Source organism: Scardinius erythrophthalmus (assembly GCF_964197995.2).
Source record: "Scardinius erythrophthalmus genome assembly, chromosome: 13".
In the NCBI taxonomy this organism is placed as follows: Eukaryota; Metazoa; Chordata; class Actinopteri; order Cypriniformes; family Leuciscidae; genus Scardinius; species Scardinius erythrophthalmus.
In genome coordinates this window covers 30101938-30124898 of record NC_138233.1, presented here as the reverse complement: position 1 = coordinate 30124898, position 22961 = coordinate 30101938, and the positions used below count along the sequence as shown (strand labels likewise).

General features: G+C 38.5%; 2 protein-coding genes across 2 annotated transcripts; both read right to left on the bottom strand.

Annotated features, from left to right (window-relative positions):
* Nucleotides 1-772: 772 nt before the first annotated feature.
* On the bottom strand, nt 773-3423 carry rab33a (RAB33A, member RAS oncogene family). The gene is made up of 2 exons (XM_081381887.1): nt 3031-3423; nt 773-1604 (listed from the first exon to the last, which is right to left on the bottom strand). The coding sequence occupies exons 1-2, from the start codon at nt 3292-3294 to the stop codon at nt 1158-1160; spliced, it is 711 nt and encodes a 236-aa protein (XP_081238013.1). The 5' UTR covers nt 3295-3423; the 3' UTR covers nt 773-1157.
* Nucleotides 3424-5631: 2208 nt separating this feature from the next.
* LOC308700307 (matrix-remodeling-associated protein 5) lies at nt 5632-22877 on the bottom strand. Its single transcript, XM_081381886.1, has 7 exons — nt 22743-22877; nt 20851-21083; nt 20363-20492; nt 19804-20194; nt 15360-18644; nt 13023-13926; nt 5632-9367 (listed from the first exon to the last, which is right to left on the bottom strand). Exons 2-7 carry the CDS (start codon nt 21042-21044, stop codon nt 7459-7461), a joined length of 6813 nt encoding a protein of 2270 aa, XP_081238012.1. The 5' UTR covers nt 21045-21083; nt 22743-22877; the 3' UTR covers nt 5632-7458.
* Between the last annotated feature and the right edge of the window lie 84 nt (nt 22878-22961).

Below are 22961 nucleotides of genomic sequence, written 5' to 3'. Positions count from 1 at the left end.
GAGGGATTGAAAATCATTCTTCTACACAGGCATGAAATATTGTGTAAACCTGTCTAGCTCGCATTCTGTTTGGATGACAAAAATGAAGCATATTGAAGGGCTATTATATCTTTTTTTTGCAGTTTTTTCTAATTTTTCCTTGCCAGAAATCTCAAAATAATGTACTTGATGTTTTACTTTTGAGTAAACTACTTCTTTTTTGTAATTATAAAATTAATGCTTAATAATACTTATACTTTAAAATACTTAATAATAATATATTGTTTTGCATTACAACAATGAAAATAAGATTTTTTTCCCCCATTACACCCTAGTGAAAAAAACCTATACCAAAATGTATTTAAAGTACATTTATTTCATACTAAGTATCCTAGAAAACCATTAACATATTTACTGACATATCGCTTAAGACTTACTGATATAAACATTACAATTAAACTTTATTTGGAGTACTTCTTTATTGCACAATGCACATTTCTTAATATTAAGCTTAATATGTGTTTTAATATCACTATTAGTAAGGATAGTATGATCAGTATTAGTCTTTAAATGCTAGATATTTAAGTTTACTTGAAATGGTTCCATTTCAGCACAATTAAATATACTTAAGTTATAAGAACCTCAGCACTATTTCTGGATAACTAAAGTACATTAAGTAAAAAAAAAAAAAAGTTTAGCAGACTTTAAGTATACCAATTTAATATACCAAAAGTACAATTGCAGGATGGTATTTATACTGTATTAAGTACCTAACATGTAAATGTATTTGTAATATACTTAGCATAAAATACAGGTATTTCAAATATATTTTAGTATATTTATTTTTCACTAGGGCAGTAATGTAATTTTTGGGAGAAATGTGCTTGTCATGAAAATAATGTCACAATGGAAAAGTGGCATTATTTTCTGTCTCATTTATTTCCTTTGATTTTGAGATGAAATACGACCAGTTTTGTGGGATTTGTCTTTTAGCGATGGTGTAATTGAAAATAGAAAAATAAACAACAACAACAACGTTTTAAGATAAGCACACACACACACACACACACACACACACACACAGGGATAGTTCATGACGTAAAGTAACTAAAATGAGTTGCAGGCACATTCTTGCACTGAATTATCATCAATGTTAATAATTCCACAGTTTAAGGTCCTCAGCATGGGCATGTACTCTTAGGATCGGGCGGATGCGTCAGCCTCACTCTGCCGTCTTCTCTCTCCACGTCTCTGTAGATCAGGGACTTTTGTGCTTTTAGACGACATGCCAGGCACATGAAAATGGAGTCCACATTCTGGCTCTCCTTGGGATCTTTGGCTGATGTTTCAAACAGTAGCATGTTATGGGAATCTGCAAACTTAAGGGCAGTGTTGGAAGGGACCTGGATATGGTCAACTAGATCGCATTTGTTTCCCACCAGAACACGAGGCACTGAGGATGACACCCCGTGCCCGTTACACTCCTGAATCCAGGTCTTTAGGTTCTGGAATGAGGCCATTTTTGTGACGTCATACACAAATACCACAGCATGCACATTGCGGTAGTAGTGCTCCACCATGCTCTTCCGAAAGCGCTCTTGGCCCGCCGTGTCCCATACTTGTACCTGTTAGAGAAGAAACAAGACAGAAACTAATTTCAAGGTTGCAGAGAAGGTGAAGGAGAAAACTGATGCATCAGAAATAAACTAGCATGACAATAAATAAATCTACTTTGGCTATTTTTTTAAGCATTCAAGGTGTGACGGTAAATCCAAATGATTACTGGTCAAATCTTTGAACTTTACTCATAATTGTATATGACTGTGCTCTTTAAATGTCATAGTGTTTGCCTTTTTTAATTTATGACAACATAAATTGGCTCAACATAAAGATCATTTCAGTGTTGATGCATTTGGAATATTTAGTACTGGCTTCTATTGCATTAGATGGATGTGTAACTTTCTCAAAATACATTTTTAATAACATACAAGATACATGCAAACAATTTTATCAAAATGAATGTATTAAAGGGGTGACTGAACACACACACAGAGAGAGAGAGAGAGAGAGAGAGAGAGAGAGAGAGAGAGAGAGAGAGAGAGAGAGAGAGAGAGAGATAGATAGATAGATAGATAGATAGATAGATAGATCTCATCTGTGTGTGCATGTGTGTGTTATCTATGTAATGTCATCCCCTTTCCATCAGTCTATTGTATTAATCACAATAAATGAAAATACAAGATATTGTTGAACAATACCATAAACATTCTATTGGACAATCTGGCTCTAGATGGAAGCTGTGGAACATGCTAGTGGGTCATTCTGTGTCAAATCAACCAAATTGTAGAATTTATTCCTAGCTCAAATTTTTTATTTTGTTAATATTTCTTCTAAAGAAATACAAAGATTAATAGTGATGAAAGCCAAAATATTAAATGTCATGGATGTATATTTACTGAATAATCCACTATTTTGCAGAGGGGGTCAAAATGACAATTTTCACCTGAGATTTGGAGCCAAATTACACCGGGGTAAAAATGACTTTAGAAAGATGGTAGCATCATTATTTTATTTTTACACTGAGATTTATTATTTAAATCTGTTGACTTTGGCAATCTTTGTAACAGTATATGCCAACAGAGACAGTTCAGAAATGGGAAAAAGCACTTCTTGTGTTTTTTGCCTGAAGTTTGTGTGCCTGTAAGTCAAGAAGTATTTAAGATCTATCTTAATATCCTTTGGTTTTTGACCACTGAAAATGTGTTCAATTGACCAATTTACTCATGGAGGTGCATTAAGATGAAATAGCAGGTGTGATGATTTAAATAAATAATCGACATTATGGCATGTAATTTGATTTGTCTGAAATGAAAGACGATGACCAGGCGCCTTGATGCAACATGCGATCAGAACATTGATATTACTCAGAATGTAAACACTGAGCTTCCTGATGCTGCTGTCTGTCACACGTCCACCCAAAAACACAATACAATCGTGACACAACGAGATATCGGCCTTCGGAAAGAGACCAGCCCCGACAATATATCCCACCTTTATTTTCTCGCCCTCGATTTCCACGGCTTTCTCCCTGAAATCCACGCCGATGGTGGCTTCAGTCTTGCAAGGGAAGGCTCCGCCGGTGAAGCGGAAGGTTAAACAGGTCTTACCCACATTTGAGTCCCCGATGACAATGATTTTAAAAATCCGCGTCTGCACACTGTGGTCTAGAGACGTGCTCAGGTCTAGAGACGACGTTATGTTGGCATGGCGTGAGTTGGCAGTTCTTTCTCTGTTTTCTGGGAATTCATTTGCCATAACGGTGAAATGATGTACCGAGCCTGGTGTTCACTGGTCCGGCGGTGATGATGGTGGTGGGGATGGGGGAAGGGATGGCAGATACACTCCCTTTGCAGATGCAGTGAGTTTACTAGACTGACTGACACTAGCTGATGCAGTAGCCTAAACGCAATTAAAATCGTATAATAGCTGAAAAAGAAATGATACTTTAACCATAGTTGAATAAAAATGACAGTATGGGTGTGGTAGTTAAATTTAAAGGGATAGTTCACCCCAAATTTAAAATTCTGTCATTATTTTTACTCTCATGTTGTTCCAAACTTAATTTTAATGAATTAACCAAAACCAAATTAATTTTGGATGAATCTTTATGTAGCTCTTTTCCAGACAGTGATCATATAGTCAACAAAACATCATAGAAGTGTCCAAAAAGAACTCCATATGACATTAAAGGGTAACTAAACCCTAAACCAACTTTTTTTAGTTAATGATCTGTAAGAATGGGGCTTTATTAGTGCTGTTCATTGATTCGAGTAACTTTTTTGACATTTGGGTATAAAGTGTTTTAATTCTACAATATATGGTGTAAAAACGTCTGAGTGCTGCCCTCTTCAGGTTGAACGGTGGCTACTGCAGTTGAATTTTCCTATTGGATGTTGCGGTACTGCGTGACGTAAGCGGTACTGCGTGACGTAGGCTGGTTCCAGCTCACCACGCCCTCCATTGGTACGATCTCACCAGGCCCTTGGATGAGATAGCGTAGATTTATCTGTATTTAGTACAGTGGTAGGTGTAGTGTGCTGGGTGCAACAGCACTGCTGAACAGCATAGCTTTCCAGCAGACTTGGAAATTAGGCGCCAATGTTTGCATGCACTTGGCCTGGAAGACCGTGAGTGTGAAACCTGCATTTTACGCGGAATTGCTTTTCCAACGCAATAGAGGTGGAAATGGGCTTCTCCACACAGCTCGCGCTGAACAGCGACGCAGTGCCAAACGCTGCTCCTCCTGCATGGACTCCACCACCGCAGCGGCGTCTTGATGTGAGTGATCATATATATTTTAATCACAATTTATGGTTAGGCTAAAGTTAATCCTCTGGGGTCGACAAACGCGTCGGCGCATTTTGCTGGATTTTTTCACATAGCGGCAAAATATGAATATGCCTATAGAGAGCGCGCGCTATTGACATCAACTCGATAAAACTCATCAGATGCATATTTACGTCGTCTTGCGACCCTGTGAGCAAACTCTCCATTTTAGACAGTCTGACAGCAGGACTCTCAGGTGCACGCCCTTCCGCTCACGGTTCGTCCCCTCTATCTCCGCTGGGGTCTGCCCACTTTTCTAGCATTTTTCAAATATTGCCAGTGGGTGGAGTCAGGCTCTGACCAGGGGTTTAGTTACCCTTTAAAGCAACACTAAGGAACTTTTCCTCTTCAATCCCCCTACAGGTTGGAAGCGGAATTGTCCATTAGCGCTGTCGTAAATAATTTCGCCGCCCGCAGTCTACTTGTCGCACGCACGCTCACTGTTTATCCAGCACCGGCTTTGGAATGAACAATGTCCACAGACAAGGTAGAGTATGTTGCATGATTTCATGAAAGTATGATGTATTGCGGCATCAGAAACAAAGAAAAACTAAATAATGACTATTGTAACGCTTGACGTAAAGCAAGTCAAATTTGTAGTTTTCTTATGTCTCATTCGAACTACAGAAACGCGACCCGGTTTGGCAAACTTGCACAGTGCGGTTATAGCCGATATAGGGTCGCAAAGCGAATGCAGAAGTGTCGTTCACCCTGTTACGAGTTGATGAACCACTGATACGATTTTGGAAACATTATTTTAAGGTAAAAAATGTTCCTTAGTGTTGCTTTAAGAGTATGTAGCCATAAAACTAATGTGTATAGAATAGCTCGGATAGTTTGGTCTTGAGTGAATTTAATAAGAAATTCATATACATATTTCATAGTTCATATTGAGATCTGACTTTTGTTTGCAAACTTTAGTATCTTGTTAAATCTGTTGCACATATTGTGACATCGTTGAGATCTCTTAAACTCTAGAGCAGACAAATCAGATAAACACTAAAAATCCTATCTAGGAGATGATATCATTCATATCTCATTGTGATTTTTATTTTCTAGTATGCATTAATTAGTACTATTGCTTGATTCATCATTGTGGCATCTTACATTTAAAATGTAATAGACCTCAAATTAAATGAATAGGCCCACATTAATTTACTTAGTAATGTTGTGCAATTGTGGCATTTTGTAAAATAAATAGTATATGTTAAAGAGTTGAAACAAAAAGACCATAATAGTATTATTTATTTGCCCAGTGTGGCAGTAAGTATCTTACATAATTGTGTTCTTGTCTTATTTTTTGTACAGCTACCACATCAATAGCAACATTTGTACCATACATTGCCTCATTCCACTCTGACAAGGCCATTTTGTTCTAACGCACTGAAGAATGCAAGAAATTCAACAGGCAGTATTTCAGACAAATTGCAGACATTCTGGAATGTTTTATGTTCAATTTATGTTAGAAAATAAATGATTGTTTACTCTGTGGAATATATATAAAAATGTACAAATTCATATTTTTATAAATTAAAAACAGAATACCAAAGACATCTTATCCCTGGGTCAATGGATGGGCAGATCCAAAGCTAACAAACATTTAACAACATTGATGAGGGCATTTTAAGTGCATTGGTGCACTTAATACATTTTTTAATACAATATATAAACCCAATTTCCAGAAAAGTTGGGACATTTTGTATAATGCAATAAGAATTTGTGATTTGTTAATTCTCTTCAACTCTTGAACTGACAAATGTACAAAGAAAATATTTCCAATGTTTTCACTGACCAACTTAATTGTATTTTGTAAATATTTTGATGGCTGCAACACACTCCAAAAATTTGGAGACAGAAGCATGTTTACCACTGTCACATCACCTTTCCTTTTAATTATACTTTTTAATCATTTGGGGTTTTGAGGATACTAATTGTTGCAGTTTTGCAAGTGTAATTTTTATCCAATCTCGCCTGATATAAGACATCTACTCAACAGTCTCCTTTGATAAACCACTCCGTTGTTGCACGTGCAGAATGAGGCCTAGTATTGTCATCTTGATGCTTCCCAGGAAAGTTGTCATCTTGATGCTTGATGGCAGTATCTCTGTACAATCCCAATATACACCTCCACATCAACTGTACCTTCACACATATGCAAGTCAACCATGCCGTTTGCACTGATGCACCCTCATACCAGGACAGATGTTTGCCTTTGCACACATTGTTGTCGTTGATGAAAGTCTGGATGGTCCCGTTCATCTTTGGGACTAAGAACTTGATGTCCGTTTTTTCCAAAAACAAGCTGAAACATTGACTCATCTGACCACAGCGCATATTTCCACCGTTTTTTAGACCAGATGAGATTGGGCCCAGAGAACTCGCCTGCATCCCTGCTTTGAACAGATATATAGCTTTCTCTTTGCATAGCAGAGATTTAAGTTGCATTTCTTGATGACTGTGTTAAGTGAAAACGGTTTTCCAAAGTACTCCAGAGCACATGTGACTATATTTAACAGTAGCATGATGGTTTCTCTTGCAGTGCCATCTGAGGGCTCAAAGGTCACGCACATTCAATGGAGGTCTCCTGCCTTGCCCAAAACAGACTGAGATTTCTCTGGATTTCCTGAATCTTTTCACAATATTATGTATGGTAGATGGTGAAAAACATAAATTCTTTGCAATCTTGCATTGAGAAATGTGATTTTTGAATTGTTTGACAATTCCCTCATGAAATTTGGCACAAAGTGGTGAGCCATGACCCATATTTGCTTGCAAAGACAGAGAATCTCCTTTTACACCCAATCACAAAACCCTCACCTATTACCAATTCACCTGCTAATTGTGTATATATATATATTGTACAAAAGTACAAAGAAAATTTTCCAATGTTTTCACTAACTGTTTTTATATATATATATAAATAACAGTTAGTGAAAACATTGGAAAATTTTCTTTGTACTTTTGTCAGTTAAAAAAAGGTTCAAGAGAATTAACAATCCACAGATTGTGGATTTTATTGCATTTTACAAAAGGTTCCAACTTTTCTGGAAATGGAGTTATATCTATATTATCTAATGGATGTATGTCTATTGCTCAGATCACTTGAAGGTATGTTGATTTGAAGTCCGTTCCCAAGGCATTTCTAGCATTACATTTGTAAATCCCTGAGTTCATGAGGCCTGGGTCCTGTATTACCAAATTTCCCTCCTCTGTCATGTGAATTCCACTCTGTGCTGTGAAGCGACTATTGGGTACAAGTGTGGTGCGTCCAGGCAGAGTCCAAGAAATGTCTGGTTTGGGTATGCCAGAAGCTATGCAGTTCAGAATCACAGGAGACCCCCTGTTAACTCTGGTTATCGAAGGTGGAGCATGAGTGATTTGAGGTGGAAACACCATAATACTCACTGGATATGACAATGTTGATGATCCAAATGTGTTTTTGGCTTTGCAGGTATATGTTCCTCTATCCAATTTGGAAGTTTCTTTTACCTGAAGTGTGCCATTAGATAAATATGTTACTCTTCCAATAACTTGAGGCTTGTCCAAGACCAGGCCATTTGGAAGAGTCCAGGTAATTGTTGCCTGAGGCCAACCATCCGCATTACATGGCATATTCAGTGTCTGCCCAAATGAAATCTTCATTGTTGCAGCAGTACTTCTAATTTGAGGCTTTTGTCCAGGTTCTAAAGCATAGCGCTTTTCTCCTTGTCCAGCTACATTTTTGGCCAAGCATCGATATACACCTTTGTCAATGACACCTGGTTGTATAATGTGTAAAGTCCCATTTCCCAGGAAGTGAGTGAACCGTTGAAGTTTCATGCCTGGATTCAGTGCTGTTCCATTGGGTAGAATCCAAAGAAACTCTGGCTTTGGTTTTCCTGTAGCACGACACTCCAAAGAAATATCATCACCATCTGGTTTGAGAGGAAGAACCTCTATATTTGGCACTGAAAAGCTGGGCTTCTCAGCAAGTGATGCTACTTCCAGGTCAACTGCTAGACTTGCTTCCCCTAAGAAATTCTTGGCTACGCACAGAAACCGACCTTCATCAGTCTTTCGAATGCCCCTCAATTCAAGAGTGCCATTCCTGTGGACTTGGAACCTGCCTCCCAAATATGGGGTGGGTAGAGACATGCTATAAGGTGTGGTCCAGGTGACCTGTGGCTCAGGCATACCCTCTGCTTTGCAGCCCAGCAGCAGTGTCTGGTAATACACTGCTAAAACTTTGTTCTCTGTTCGCCCACTCTGTCCATTGATTTGCGGCCCTTTAACATCAACTAGAAGCTTCACATTCTTGATGTAATCTCCGGCTGGGTTCCGTGCCACACAGGCATACTTTCCCTGATCAGCCAAAGTCAATTTTTTTATGATCAGAGTCCCATCGTTCAGGATTTGATATTTGACCGAAGATGAGGTAATTATCTCATTCCTTGGTGAGATCCAGATAATCGTAGGTGGTAAAACACCTGTAGCATCACACTTCATTTGGACTGATTGCCCGAAAGGCGCCCACATGGATACCTGCTCTTTAGAAGATATTTGGACTGAGTTTGGCACCACTTGGACAATTACTTTCATTGCATCCTCCCCCAGGTTGTTCTTTGCGAAGCATGTATAATTGCCTTCATCCTTTTTTCCCATTTGTTGCAACAAAAGCGTTCCATTCCCAAAGATGATATAGCGCCGGTTACGGGTTCCGCTGTCATCTGACTGAAGGGCATTGTTGATCATGGTGCCATCTGGGAGGCTCCATGAAACCTCAGGGTCTGGAAGGCCAGAAGCTACACAGTCCACCAGGAAGTTGTCTCCATTAGCTATTCTTTTATGTTGTGCCCCATTGTTCTCTATCTTTGGCGGCCTCATGAGAACCTCTACTTGGAACAGCTCCATGTCCTCACCATTTGGTCTTTGATACATGCAAAAATAATTGCCTCCATCTTTTTCAGTCAGTCTCAGAATTCTCAGAGTGCCATTGGGGAAAGCAGTGATGTGCCTTTGTGGACTGAGAACAAAAAGAGAGAAATTGTTTACACCTTTTTATGACAGCTGAACTCTTTCATAGTAATTAACTATGATAGAATAAAATAGCTCATAGAATTCTTCCTACGCTGCACACAGTGCAATTTCTTTTCCCTGTCCATTACAATTGTTACTTGTCAGATTTTGTCAGATATGAGTCCGGTGAGATTTTGCATAAAAACTAAGCTGAACAGAGTGGCATCTATGCTGATTCAGACTGTGTGATACATCTACAATTTTGGTCATGATTGACAGCGCTGACTGGGAAGTCCACATCCATTTAGGGGTGCGTTTCCCATATAAAGACGTAACTCACTGCATAACTCCGTAGTACTATGAATCGTGGTATGCATTGGTTTTCCGAAACCTTAGTAACATGGCCACACCTCTGTTGTTTGAAACGTGTTATAGATAAAATTAACTAATTTAAAATTGTATGATCTTTACAACAGAACTGAATCAACACTGAACTGACTTTAGCTGAACAACAGCCAAAATGCATAATTTTGAAACAATCTATATTGTATAAAGTGCTATATAAATAAAGGTGACTAGACTTGACATTGGCTCAATATATAGGAGTGTAGGTAATGGCATCACGTGTCAGAGTTTTTGCTTTGTAATGTTTTATTTTGACCACTAGAGGTCCCCATAAGACTCTCGTGTTTAAACGTGTGCCTTTAGTAATCAGTGCTATTGTTTTCTCGTTCTGTGCTGTGTATTTAAGCTGGTCTGTTTCTCTGTATCTTTGCTTGGTTATTGTTGTTCCTAAGCAAGTTACTGTCGTAAGTCTGCTCTTGTTCCTAGAAGTTTTCTTTTGTGCCTTTTGGATTGTTTCCCTGAGTTTATTATTTGCAATTTTGAGTTTTTGTTTTGGAGATTGTTGTTTCTCCTTTTGGATTTTTTGGATCTTTTTTGGTCTGGATATTCTTCTGTTTTTGTGGCTGTCTTGAAGAAAGGGATTTTTTTGTACCCACATGCAGGTGTTGGAGTAATAACTCCTGCTAATTAATCCAATCAATTCAAGATTGCAGTTAATGTAATATTATTATAGTTAATGTAAGTTAACAAACAACAGAAAGCTGTTCATTTATTTTAATCACGTTCACATTCAGTATTTAACTGCTGTATACTTTACTCCCGTATACATTCAGTCAGCAGCTTACTCCACAACATAATTTCTCTGAAATGCTGCTGTAAAGAACATGGCATCTGAGGACTACTTTAACCTTTGTGTTTCCTGTCAAGACAAACTTTGAATGTTGACGTCACAAAGCTTTGTTTGAAAGTAAAAAAAAAAGTGTTTTTTGATGAGCACTAATTGTTCTGAGCAACTAAACTAGTTGTTTGACTGAAAGTCTCTCTTACCGTCTCTCTTTCACACCACACACATTGGGTTTTCATGTTTTATGGGGACATTCCATAGACACAATGATTTTTATATTGTACAAACTGTATATTCTATCATCATCAATTGCTGTGCTCCTATCCACCTTTTTCCTATGCCCAATGACACAGTGCAAATTATGGGAGTAACTTCTGTTAAACTGTAAACAGCAGTGAAAGGTCCGCTCTATGGATGCAATAATAAGCTTTAAAAAAATCTGGGTACAATGAAGGGACATTATTCACATTAACATTAAAAGGATTAAAAGGAAATTAATTTAAGTGTAAAATGATTAACAAATTACAAGAACAGACCATGATTAACCCAAAAAGCTTGATTATATCCCTATTAGCAGTGTTTACTGTAACATTTCTAAAGTTGGTAAATACAGTATTTGTTATTTGTTAAGCACAATACTTAAGTTAATGAACATTCATTAAGGCAAAGTATGTTACATAATACAGACACACACACACACACACACACACACACACACATACACACACCAGGCTTGTGCAAAATTCAGAATTTCAGAATTGGCCTCCATTCAATTCATGAATTTGAATTTGAATTGAATTTACTCCGCCCTACAGGACGTTGAATTGAATTTCCACAGTCACACAACAGAAAGAAAGTGTTCTCGCATGCATTCAGTGTTAGGAAGGTTACTTTGGAAATGTTATTGCTTACTGTTATTAGTTACCCATTATAAATGTGGTTTGGATTACTTTATTTGGATAACTTTATCAATGCAAAGCAATTTCGTTTTAAGTTGATTAGTAACTAATTGAATTAAACATTTTACCTCAGTAATGCAACTAAATACAATTACATTAATTTTGTAATTTAATAACAGAAATTTCATTTCACATAACTATTTACTCCTCAACCCTGCATACATTTTGTTCTAAAATAGATATTGATCAAATTCTTGAAATAATTTACCCCCTCAATGTTGTTTAATTAGTTTTGCTTTTAACATTGCTTTTAACATTAATTGCTGGGGGAGAACATATCCAAATTCGAATTGTAATTCTAGATCCTGTTTTTGACATCAATTCAAATTCAAGAATTGAATTGGAATTAAGGAGTCATTCTCAATTCAATTCTGAATTGTGCACAAGCCTGACACACACGCATGTGTGTGTGTGTGTGTGTGTGTATGTGTCTGTATTAAGTGTCATAAGTGTAAAGCATCCGTGTGAAAACATGCCTGGAAAGAGAAGTGCGAATTTGGGGAGAAAAACGAGAGATTCTCTGTGCACTACAGTGATTTATTCATGGGATATATTGTAAATTAAATCGGGAGAGCAGACCACAAATTCACATTACTGTATATGTTGTCTTTTTAATGTTACAGCGGAATACAAAGAAAAAAGAAAATAGGATGAAAAGAATGCAGCGAGTGAAAAGCGCTATTGCCATATTCTTAAAATTAAAAAAACGCATTATGTTATTCTTCTGACGTCTGAAAATAAAAGTTTAAGGGAAATTGACAGCTCATTCAGTCAAAATGGCTGATGTTAATTTGTAGTGGAACCTTATTATTTGAAATTATTTGTTTCAGTCTTTTTGAATGGAATTTCCCCAAACCGTAAGTACCACAATTCAAAATGCATTAGTCTTGTCAGGAAAAAGGTGGATTGGTTCTTCATTAAAAGTCACATTGCATGACTGTGAACCAAAATTTCAGAAATTTTAATAAGATTATTTTTTTTTTTTTACATCATTTAATTTTGATAAATTTTAGTTGTAGGCATAATAATGACTGACTAATGTTAAACATTTGTTATATAACTGCTTTAAGTAGCCTGTTGCATAGCTGGCTGAGCATTTAGACAAATTGCCCTTGCATCCCGCTCTGTTACTGTATTGTCTGGATCAGCAGGGGTTGTTTGGGCTGAGACAGACTGCTTGTTTAATCTACGCCAGACATGGTTTGAATTCCACTAGTGATGAAGTTGGCCTGCTGTGAGTTTGAGAGCATATGTCAGCTTGAACAGTGAGGACCAATAATTGCTCAAAAGAGAAAAGTAAAACACTTAATAAAGGAGAAATAACTATACAGCTGTGACGTCTTGACTTAAATAATACCACTGTTGGATTATTATGAAAGGGAAAATAAGTTCCTAAACTATTAAGCCGATAAACTCTTCATAATTTTATTCTAGAAAAAAAAAAAAAAAAAAAAATCATGCTAGATAGAACATATATACATTTAGCTTATATTTAATAGCATAAAACATGCTACCTGTACTGATGTTCCAGTATGGTTTTAGATGGCAGTCTCCAGACTGTACCTCTGTGGGAACCTATGGACTCTGGACAATGCAGGAAAACTATGGATCCATATGTTGCCTTGACACTGTGTTGCTGGTATAGGCCTTTCCAGGGGCCAGGAGCCTCTTGCCTAACATCCATCTGCACCGTTCTTTTAGCAAAACCCACTGGGTTGGTTGCTGAGCACTCATACCTCCCTGAATCATTGGGAGTGACGTTCTTTATATAAAGTGTTCCATTTGGGAAAATAAATATCCGGCTTCCAATAAACTGTGTGGGCTTGATTTGTGAACCATCAGGGAGAACCCACTTAATAAGAGGGAATGGCTCTCCTTTAGCAGTGCAATCCACATATATGTTTCTTCCAATATTCGTAAACATTGTCTCATATGACATCTCAACAATTATTGGAGGGAGCGCTGCAACACGAATGTGGTATGTGAGTGTATCAGCTCCTGCTACATTGCTGGCAATACACTTATAATCACCTTTATTGGAAAAGTTTGCTGAATGAATACTCAGTGTTCCATTTGGAAGAAGAGATATTCTTCGGTCAAGGATACCAATGTCTCGCACAAACGTCCTATCTGGAAGAATCCATGAAATCTGAGCTTCTGGTTTACCCAAGGCAATACAGTCCAAGCTGACTGGGTTTCCCAAAAACACTGAGACATCTTTGGCCTTTGAACTCATGATTTTTGGAGGCTGAGTCTGGACAACCAGAGTAACTACCATGCGGTCTGAGCCAAATTTGTTTTGAGCTGTGCAAAGGTACTGGCCTCTATCTTGCAGCTGAACATTTTTAATCACAAAAGTACCATTTGAAAGGACCTCAAATCTTTGTCCAAGTTTTGTGTTGGTCTGAATTGTTGCACCTGTAAAGGAGTTGGGAAAAAGAATCAAGCATAAATATCAACAAACTAATAAAAAAATGTACAAGCCAAACACAGTTTAATGATAGCCGTTATTACAGAAAATAATTACAGCTGTAATTACAAGCAAGTTTTTTTTTAAATATACGTACAATGTAAAAACATGTATGCATACAATAAGTGCATTGTATCAAACAGTTCTTTTAAAGGGGTGATATGATGGTTCTAAAAAGAACATTAATTTGTGTATTTGGTTTAATGCAATGTGTTTACGCGGTTTTAGGTTTAAAAAAGTCATTATTTTACACATACCGTACGTTATTATTGCTCCTCTTTGCCCCGCCTTTCTGAAACGCGTCAATTTTTACAAAGCTCATCGTTCTGAAAAGCGCGGTGTGCTCTGATTGGCCAGTGATTCAGTGCATTGTGATTGGTCCAATTACAATTACTATGTAAACATAAAACCATGTCTGTATTTGTGATCGTAGAAATGTCAAACAAGCGGTACTTTATACTGCTCAAAACCTGCGTTTGAATAGTCCGTAGCAAATTCTTTAAATGCGAAAACATACTTACAGGCTGTGTCTGTGAGTCAGAAGCGGCAGAATGTACTTGTAAAAGATGGAATTGCTACACTTTTCAGAATCAGCCTTTGTGCACAAAAAGCGTCTCCATGACATGGCGGTGCCGGCAGCAACAATAATACAGCGAGAATAAAAGTTACGCCTTCTTTCTTTGCGTATACATTGGGCCGGAGTTATGAAACTCTGCCCCCACACACTGACGTAGATTTGTAGGGGCGTGTTTGAATGAAGCGTTTTAGGAAGGCGTGACTAAGCCTTAACTTTTACAAAGAATATCTCTTTAGGTTTGAGACTTTGAGCCAACCTATCTCACAAAGAGAAGGCGCAATAATAATTCTGATATTAGAAATCTATCTAAATATTTTATGGTTTATTTTCAATAATTTTACACCAAGTGAAAACTGTCATATGCATTAGAGATGCGCGGTTGGCGGTTACAGCCACGGACTCCGCGGATAAACCGCGGATCGGGCGGATGACGTGACGAAAAATAATATTTTAATTAAATTCGGGCGGGTGGCGGGCGGTTGAACTAATCAAATGAAAAATATATGTATACATACAATCAGCGGATGGCGGTGCGGATGGATGGCGGACGGATGATGAGTTTTGTGATGCGATTGCGGATGAAATAATAGCCCATCCGCGCATCTCTAATATGCATGTTCAATTTGGCTAATATAGTTGGCCAAATAAATGTGATCAGTTTTGGTATTATCTTGGGCAATTATTAAGCATGATGGCATGATTAAGCATTTGTTTACTGTCAAAGTTAAGCACTCAAAAAGGGGATCTCATCTTCCATTCAGATAAACGCATCCACAGAAGTTTTGTAATGAAAAATCGCCTAACCTGTTGAAACTTTGGTCCATGAAACAACAGGTTTGGGGTCCCCAGATGATCTACAGGACAAGAGCACATCTGCCTCTGCTAGAGCAGATACAGTTACAGATTCAGTTGCTGTGATCCTGGGTTTGACGCCACTGCCCATCAGGTTTGGAAAGGGAATGGCAGTGATCTTTGCTCCAAAATGACTGTAGTGCCAGCGACTACCATATGGTACGCTTGCCGTGGAGGGTGGTTTGATTGTATATGCTAGTAAGGATGGGGGAGTCACAGGCTTGTAGGTGCTTGGGATATTTGGTGCTTGGTGAGGCTGTGGGGTGGGATAATATGTCATTGACTTAGAAGTGACAATCTTTCCCAGCTGGGCTTGTCGATATGCATCAAGCTGTGATTGTCTATATCTGTTTCTGAGCCTGTTGAAAAGTAAGTGGTTGCGTACATGAGACGAGCTGACATGTGGAGCTATGGTCCTCAGAAAGGAAGCTGTTGCTGACCCAGAAATGTAAGTTGTGGGCTTTGCTGTTTGAGCAGTGATTTCAGGCCAGTTGGTGACCCCTGCACCCCTTTGTTGGAAATACCAAGTTTTGTCTTGGGAGTGGTGGTGCCTTGAGCTATGAACTGTGGGCCAGAAGGGAATGCCATAGTTCTTGGCCCAGAAGGGAGACTGAGTGTAGGGATGTGGTGCAATTGAGATTTGTTTTTTTGGTATATTCTTTTGGATTAGCCAAGGGTGAATAGGCACACCTTCAGGATGCATTCCCCAATTGTAAACACTCTGTTGGTCCACATTAGTTAAGGTTGGTTTCCCAGTCGTATGTGCTCTTTTTGTGTCTGAAGCATTTATGTTGCTGGTTTGAAGATGAGGGATGTCTGTTACCGAAATCTGCCTTGTCTTATTGTCATTTGGGTAGCTATTAGTTCTAAAAATGATCTCTATGTTTTCATGCCCATACCTGTTGATCTGTCTGGGGGCAAGTGTAGCAGGAACTACTTCCGTTTCTTGCAGAGGTGTTGTACTTAGGAGCTGAACTAACCCAATGTGTTTTGTTTTGCCTTTAAATTCATTAAGCTTCTCCTTTTTTATGAATGTTGTTATAGGTGTTTTAAGATCTTCTGTGACAGCCATGGCTAAGCTTTCAGTTACTGGGTAATGAGTAGGAGAAACTTCTAAAATCATTGATGTTTTGTTTTGGGTTGGAGAATAAGAGTTAGTGGTCACAGTCTTGACTGGAGACTGGGTGAATGGTACTGCTGTAGTGTAAGCTAGGGTGTAATATGGTCTCTTTGGTCGTGGTCTACGTGATTGAGGCCTACGGTGTCTATATGGGAATCTTCGTCTTTGGTTCCAGATGGAATTATTGTTAACCCTTATTTTCTCTTCTATTGTGTGTCTGTCTACCTGTTTTACCAGCTGTGTCTTAGGTTCAGGTACAGTTGTTGAGTCCATGTGTACTAAAGTCAAATCTGAAATGTTAGAATCACTTGTCTTGTAATTAGATTTTTCTCCTTGTGTAGTTTCTTGTTTTTCGTACTCACTTTGGGATGGTGGTTCCAGCTGTTTCGTATTGTAATTGTGTATGCTTGAACTTATGCTGGGACTGCTTGCTGTAACTTCTGTTTGAGTAGTTTGAAAGGTGTCAGCTGTCGAAGGGGTGGTGGTTGTAGTCATTGATGACTCTGTCACTGTTTTTGAGGTTTTTGTGATTTGTAGTTGCGTTGTAACTGGTGGCATGGTTGAGAGTTTAGCATTAGCTTTTGCAATAATCTGTTCCCAGCGGCTGGGGTCAAGCTCTTTGACAGAGTTATTCGGTTTTCTCACACTCTCCTTTATTTTATTTTCTTTTGTATTTTGTCGGCCAAAACCCTCTCTGTATTTTCCACTGACCCTCTGAGGTGTTAGTTTAGCAGTTGGTCGTTTGATTTCTTCATATCCTGACGCTTCGCTGTCCTCACTCTCAAAAAGCGGTAATTCGCCATTAGATACGGTAACACCTTTTTGTGCTTCTTCCTTTTTACCAGTTACAACAATTAGATGAGACAACATATCAGCCCCATAGAGGTTAGCTGCTAAACAGCTATACTCTCCAGCATCCTCGTAAGTCAGTTTTTTGATTATCAAAGTGTTGTTCTGTGACACGTACACCCTTCCTTTCATGTCTGATGCTTTGAGAATTTGATTGTTTGGAAGGTACCATCTTGTCTCAATTGGATGAGGAGATGTTACTAAACAGGGAAGAGTAAGAGTGTCCCCATTCTCCACAGACATCTTCTTTCCATTTAAATCACTGGGACTTAACAGACGCATCCTGACTGTGAGTCTATAGGAGACGATGTCTACATTAGTGTCTGTCCTCACAAAGCAATGATAAAGTCCAGAGTCTGCTATACTTGCATTTTTGATTACTAGCCTGTAATTCTCCAACCTTAATTTATGGGAATCAGTTTGATCCACTGTTGTTAAGTCTGGAAGCATCCACTCCACATGCTGATGCCCTGTGCTGTGCACACTACAATCCAGACTGACTTCAGAGTGTTCTAGTACTGACTGAATTCTCCCTGGAGCTCCTCTTTGGATCATAGCCCAAGAGGAGACCACATCCTCCTCATCCCCTCTTCCAATGATGTTCTTTGATATAAAAGTGGAGAAGTTCAGCACCAGTTTTTTAGTTGTAGTTTTGCGCCTGTTCAGCTGAAGGGTGACCCTTGGTTGTAAAAGCCAGGCTGGTTCAGCTATTAAGTGTCCTTTGAGCTCTGTAAAATATGGTGATTCTTCACTTGAGGCTTGAGAGTATTGAAAAGTCACCTGGGAAGAATTTCCAAGTCTGGTTCCCCGTTCTAAAATAGCTGGGCTCTCGTAGTAATAGGCAACTAACCTCCAAAGGTTCTGAAGAGCATCTCTATCGATCTCACACTCCAGCAGTGTACGTAGAGTCACATTTACAGCAATCTCATCTGTTCTCCTCACTGGCTCCCACACCATGGAGGTGTCTTCAACAGGGTGTGTTACATTACAAGCCACGTGTGCTCGATTCCCATGGCTGTCAGAGAGAATAAATGTCAGGTGGCCAAGTGGACGCTCCAAGTCCTTGATGTAGGGGGAATCTGGCTCCTGATCTTCCCACACGCTACTCTCTCCGATTTTTAGAGGGGATTGAAGGGAGGGTTGGCCACAGGTGAGTTGATTGGTTGAAAGCTGCAAGATCTGGCTGTTATTCAAAGGCTGTGGTGAGGCACATGCAGCACAGTTGCCAGCATCTCCAGAGTCACGGTCCTTTTTGCACTTAATAACTCCTTGAAAGAGAGAGAGGGGTAGAGAATGTTTCAGTAAAAAAAACTTTTCTTTGTTTGCCTTTTCAGTTATTTGCAGCCAGTAGAGTTGTACACATTCAACCTTAAATGTAATGTTACAATACAGTGCATCTAAGGGCCAATTCACACAGCACAGACAAACAGCAACAAAGACCAAAAAAAAGGGTTGGCCGTTAGATTTATAATTTTATGAAAAATAACTGTCATGTTCACACTGCCCCAACAGACACTGACAAACTTGAGCACCCACGAAAATGGTTGAGAACCCACGGAAAACCACGAGATATTCTCCATTCATTTTAACCAATAAAAATAAAAGATTGCTGCTTTCAGACACAACTTTCTTCTCGTCTCTTTATGACAACTGTAAAGACTCTAAATACAAAAGGGTTTTACCCTTTATAGTTCATTTGAGGCGGTTTCTATGGCGTTAAATGTTGAGAGCACATTATTGTAACGCGAGAGTGCATCCATTTAACAAATCTCTCCGCTCGCAAGCGGATTTCTTTCACTCTAGCACAAAACTTACTGGACGCACGCTTTCAAATATGGCTCTGCTCTCGCTCAGATTTTACGTGTGCATGCTCAAACTTTGTCCAGTGTGCTCTCGCGAATCTCTATGCTCTTTCTGTAGAATTGTCTTGTAGTTTGGGCAGAAACATGCCATTTTCACTACAAGGATAATTTAGCAAGCACACCCAGCACCCACACACAGTCTTTGCAAGGGACATTTCGGGGCCAGATCAGATTACGTCAGAGTTTGTTGCCGTTTGTTGGAAAATCATATCACACTGCTCAGACATTCCATGACCCAACAAACAACGATTGAACATGTTCAGTCGGGTGAAAACAAACCCCGACCAACGCCAACAAATGCTGACAGGGGTAACACACTGATCCAACAAACTCCGACAGACTTGTTTGTTGGTGTTTGTTGGCATTTGTCTGTGCGGTGTGAATTGGCCTTAAGACTGAGGATAAATGTGACTATTTAAAATAAATAATGTAGGAACACATTATCTGAGAAGTTCAAAATATTTGTGTGCAATGTTTTTTTCAGTTTTATTTTATTTTATTCCATTTATATCAAATTCTGAGTGAGTGATGCAAAGGTTGAAAAATACAATCAATGTAGTTTCACCCTCATGATTTTTGTCCCACTCCAAGAGCCAATGTAAGTGGCAGTCACAGGCCCAGGGGTTTCCATGCAGGGATAGGACTTCCAGCCTGTGCAAGTGCTGCAGAGTTCCAGGCAGCAGGTATTCTAGTTGGTTGTCTGCCAGGTGCAGGTGCCGCAGTCCTGAGCTCCAAAATGTGCCCAGGACTGAAACAGTAATAAATGTGTGAGAGTGAAGGTCCTGCAGTTTGTTTCCCTCTAGTTGCAATAGTTTTAATGATGTGAGTCCTCTGAATGAAAAGGGCTCAATGAAGTCAATATGGTTGTGGTCTAAATGAAGCCGTACAAGGCTTGTCAAGCCCTCAAACAAACTGGGATCAACTCTTTTGAGTTTGTTGTAGCTCAGCTTGATTATCTGTGCCGAAGAAGAACAACAATTACTCAAATGCTATTTCAAAGTCATGTCTCATAACTATTTATATAGTTTTATCGAAAACTAGAGACACAAAGAAGCTACAGTACAGTAGTTAAATATAATGTGTTTTCTTTTGTACATCTCATATAACCATATATGAATATATACCTGGAGGGAACGGAGGTGGTAAAAGGATCCGGAAGACACAGAGGAGATATCGTTTCCATGGAGCATAAGCATTTCCAATTGCCGTAGGTTCACAAAATCTGAAGACCCAATCGTGCCAATGCTGTTATAGCTTTGTAGTAGACAAAGAGGATTAAGGAAAAAATGTTAGCTTAAAACATATCACATTGGTTACCCCTTAATTTTGTAAGATACAGAGTAATCAACACCAATTTTGAATATCATTTAATTCATATAATTTAATTAAAGAAATTCATACAACCACAAGTGTCACAATACCCTTTTTTTCTTCATTTTGAGTATCAACTTCTTTTTGTGAAGTGTTTTGCTTAAAAAGTGTGGTTATCCTGTGTGACTTAAGTGTTCATCTTGGTGCCTCTTTATATGCACATTTGTATTTAAACATGAATATGTTCAGTCTGCCAGTAGTTCTTTAGCTAAAAGCAAAAGCCAGCAACACAGTAGCTTACCCTAAGTTGAGTCTCTCTGTGTCCTGGGGTAGGTTTCGTGGGGCAGAGGGGAGGTGACGGAAGGTACAGTGCACTTCCTTAGGGCTAGGGCAACTACAGGACCTTGGGCATGCATACAGGCAGCATGATGGCAAGATGAGCAGCAGATACAGAGCTGCCAACATCAGGAGAGTAGGTACACCCACTGGAGCCATGTCCCACTCATGCCATTATCTGATTTAGGAACAGTGTAACTGCAAAGCACATACAGTACAATGTAAGCAATGTGTTGATACAAATCAAGTAACAGCAATCAGTCTACAATTTCACTTTGCAAAAGATAGAAAGTTAAAATTAAGCAAAACACAAATTTAAATGTTTAAAAAAAGATTTGAACTTATGTTGGATTGATGTTGAATGTCTCCTAGAAGCTTTTTGAGTTACCATGTGACAATACACCTGAAGAGTGATGACTCATAAACCTCTGAAAGTTGTGCCCCTGCCTGACTAGCAGAGATAACATATTGCAACATTTAAAAAAAACAAAATCCACATATGTCTCTTAAAGAATGACTGAAGAACTGTGATTCAAGGAACATACTACTCATCAGTTTGTTTGATCCGTGACAGATGTAATGTAATCAATTATAATGGCAATGTGCAAGTACCTAGTTTCACTAAATAATAATAAAAAAGGTTATTTGTTAATATTAATAATCTGTAGACACTGTGACGTGTGACCTAATTTATCCAATTATAATTACTGCACATATTTAGGAATATTTACTGTGTTGTACATACAACAAATATATTGCAAATATGTTATTTACACACACAATTTTCTGAAATGTTTATCTAAGGTAAAGCATTGCATTGGTTTTCTACCACAATCTGGCAACTCATCCACAGCTTAATTACACAAACTACATTTAAGAGGAAGAAGAAAAGTGTTGCACTTTCTAAATACAAGAATGTTTAGATTTTGAGACACAGAAATGTCTGTTTTGCATTTTAATTACTTTTCTGACAGCTTGGGTTGCTCAAATCTGCTGTTTAGTGCAGAGCAGCCAAAAAGGTGAATAGTCAGACATGATTTATTCAGCTGACAGAAGCCCAATGATGACCCATGATGACTCTCAGACCATTTTGGACAATTTTATTCTCTCTGCATTCCTGTCTCTTTCATGCTGCTACCATCTGCTGGTAGGATAACTACTCTAAATCAGGATACTGACTGAATGAACATGGGCCTGTAAATAAGTCCAACAATTTACATCCAGTATTTTCTGGTTTGGTATTTGAATGTATTATGAATTATGATTGGTCTAACTGCTGTTGAACACCCTACTTGCACAGAAAACTACTTGCACTGTAGAAAGGATCTAGTGGCAGCTTATGCAATAAAGCATAAGTTTACTATATCTTGCAAATGATTGGGTCTCTAGTAATATTAAAGTTTCATACAAATTAGTTCTGCTTTGACTTTTGAGGGCATAATTTATGTTGAAATGAATTCAAATTGATCTTTGGTGACTTGAATTACTGTGTAATACTGGCTGATTGCCCTGGAACTCAAGACAGAGATTCACTTTACTTTTAAAATATTAACTAAATTCATACATAATTATGTCAAAGATATTTAAAAAATCATCAAACCTCAATGCTTCTTTTGAAGTTAACTTTTGCTCAGGCTTCAGTTCTGTTTAATATGCAAGGTCATAAGTCAAATTTATGTGAATTTATTCAAATAGGATAAAACTCATATTCTAATGAAACCACAAAGTTCCCCCTAATGTCCAAGAGGAACTACAGTGAACTTCTCAATATGCACTGAAATATTTATAAGAAAGCTCTGAAGGAAAAAAAAAGACAGATCTCAACTTGAGTCCCTTGGAACAAATATTGCGTCTTACCTCAAGATTCCTGTTGACAAAACGTTACAGGTGAAGACGTAGTGTGTAATTGTTTGCAGATGACTTGTTAAAGTTCCGTAATTTTGTTTATCCCTTTACTTGACTGAGCAGGAACTGTTGGAGGCTCTGAGTGATGGAGGCTTATCTGGAGAAAGTCGGACTCCAGGAGTAGCAGTCAACTACATCTGGAGAAGTGCTTAACTCCCACCTACACTCCTC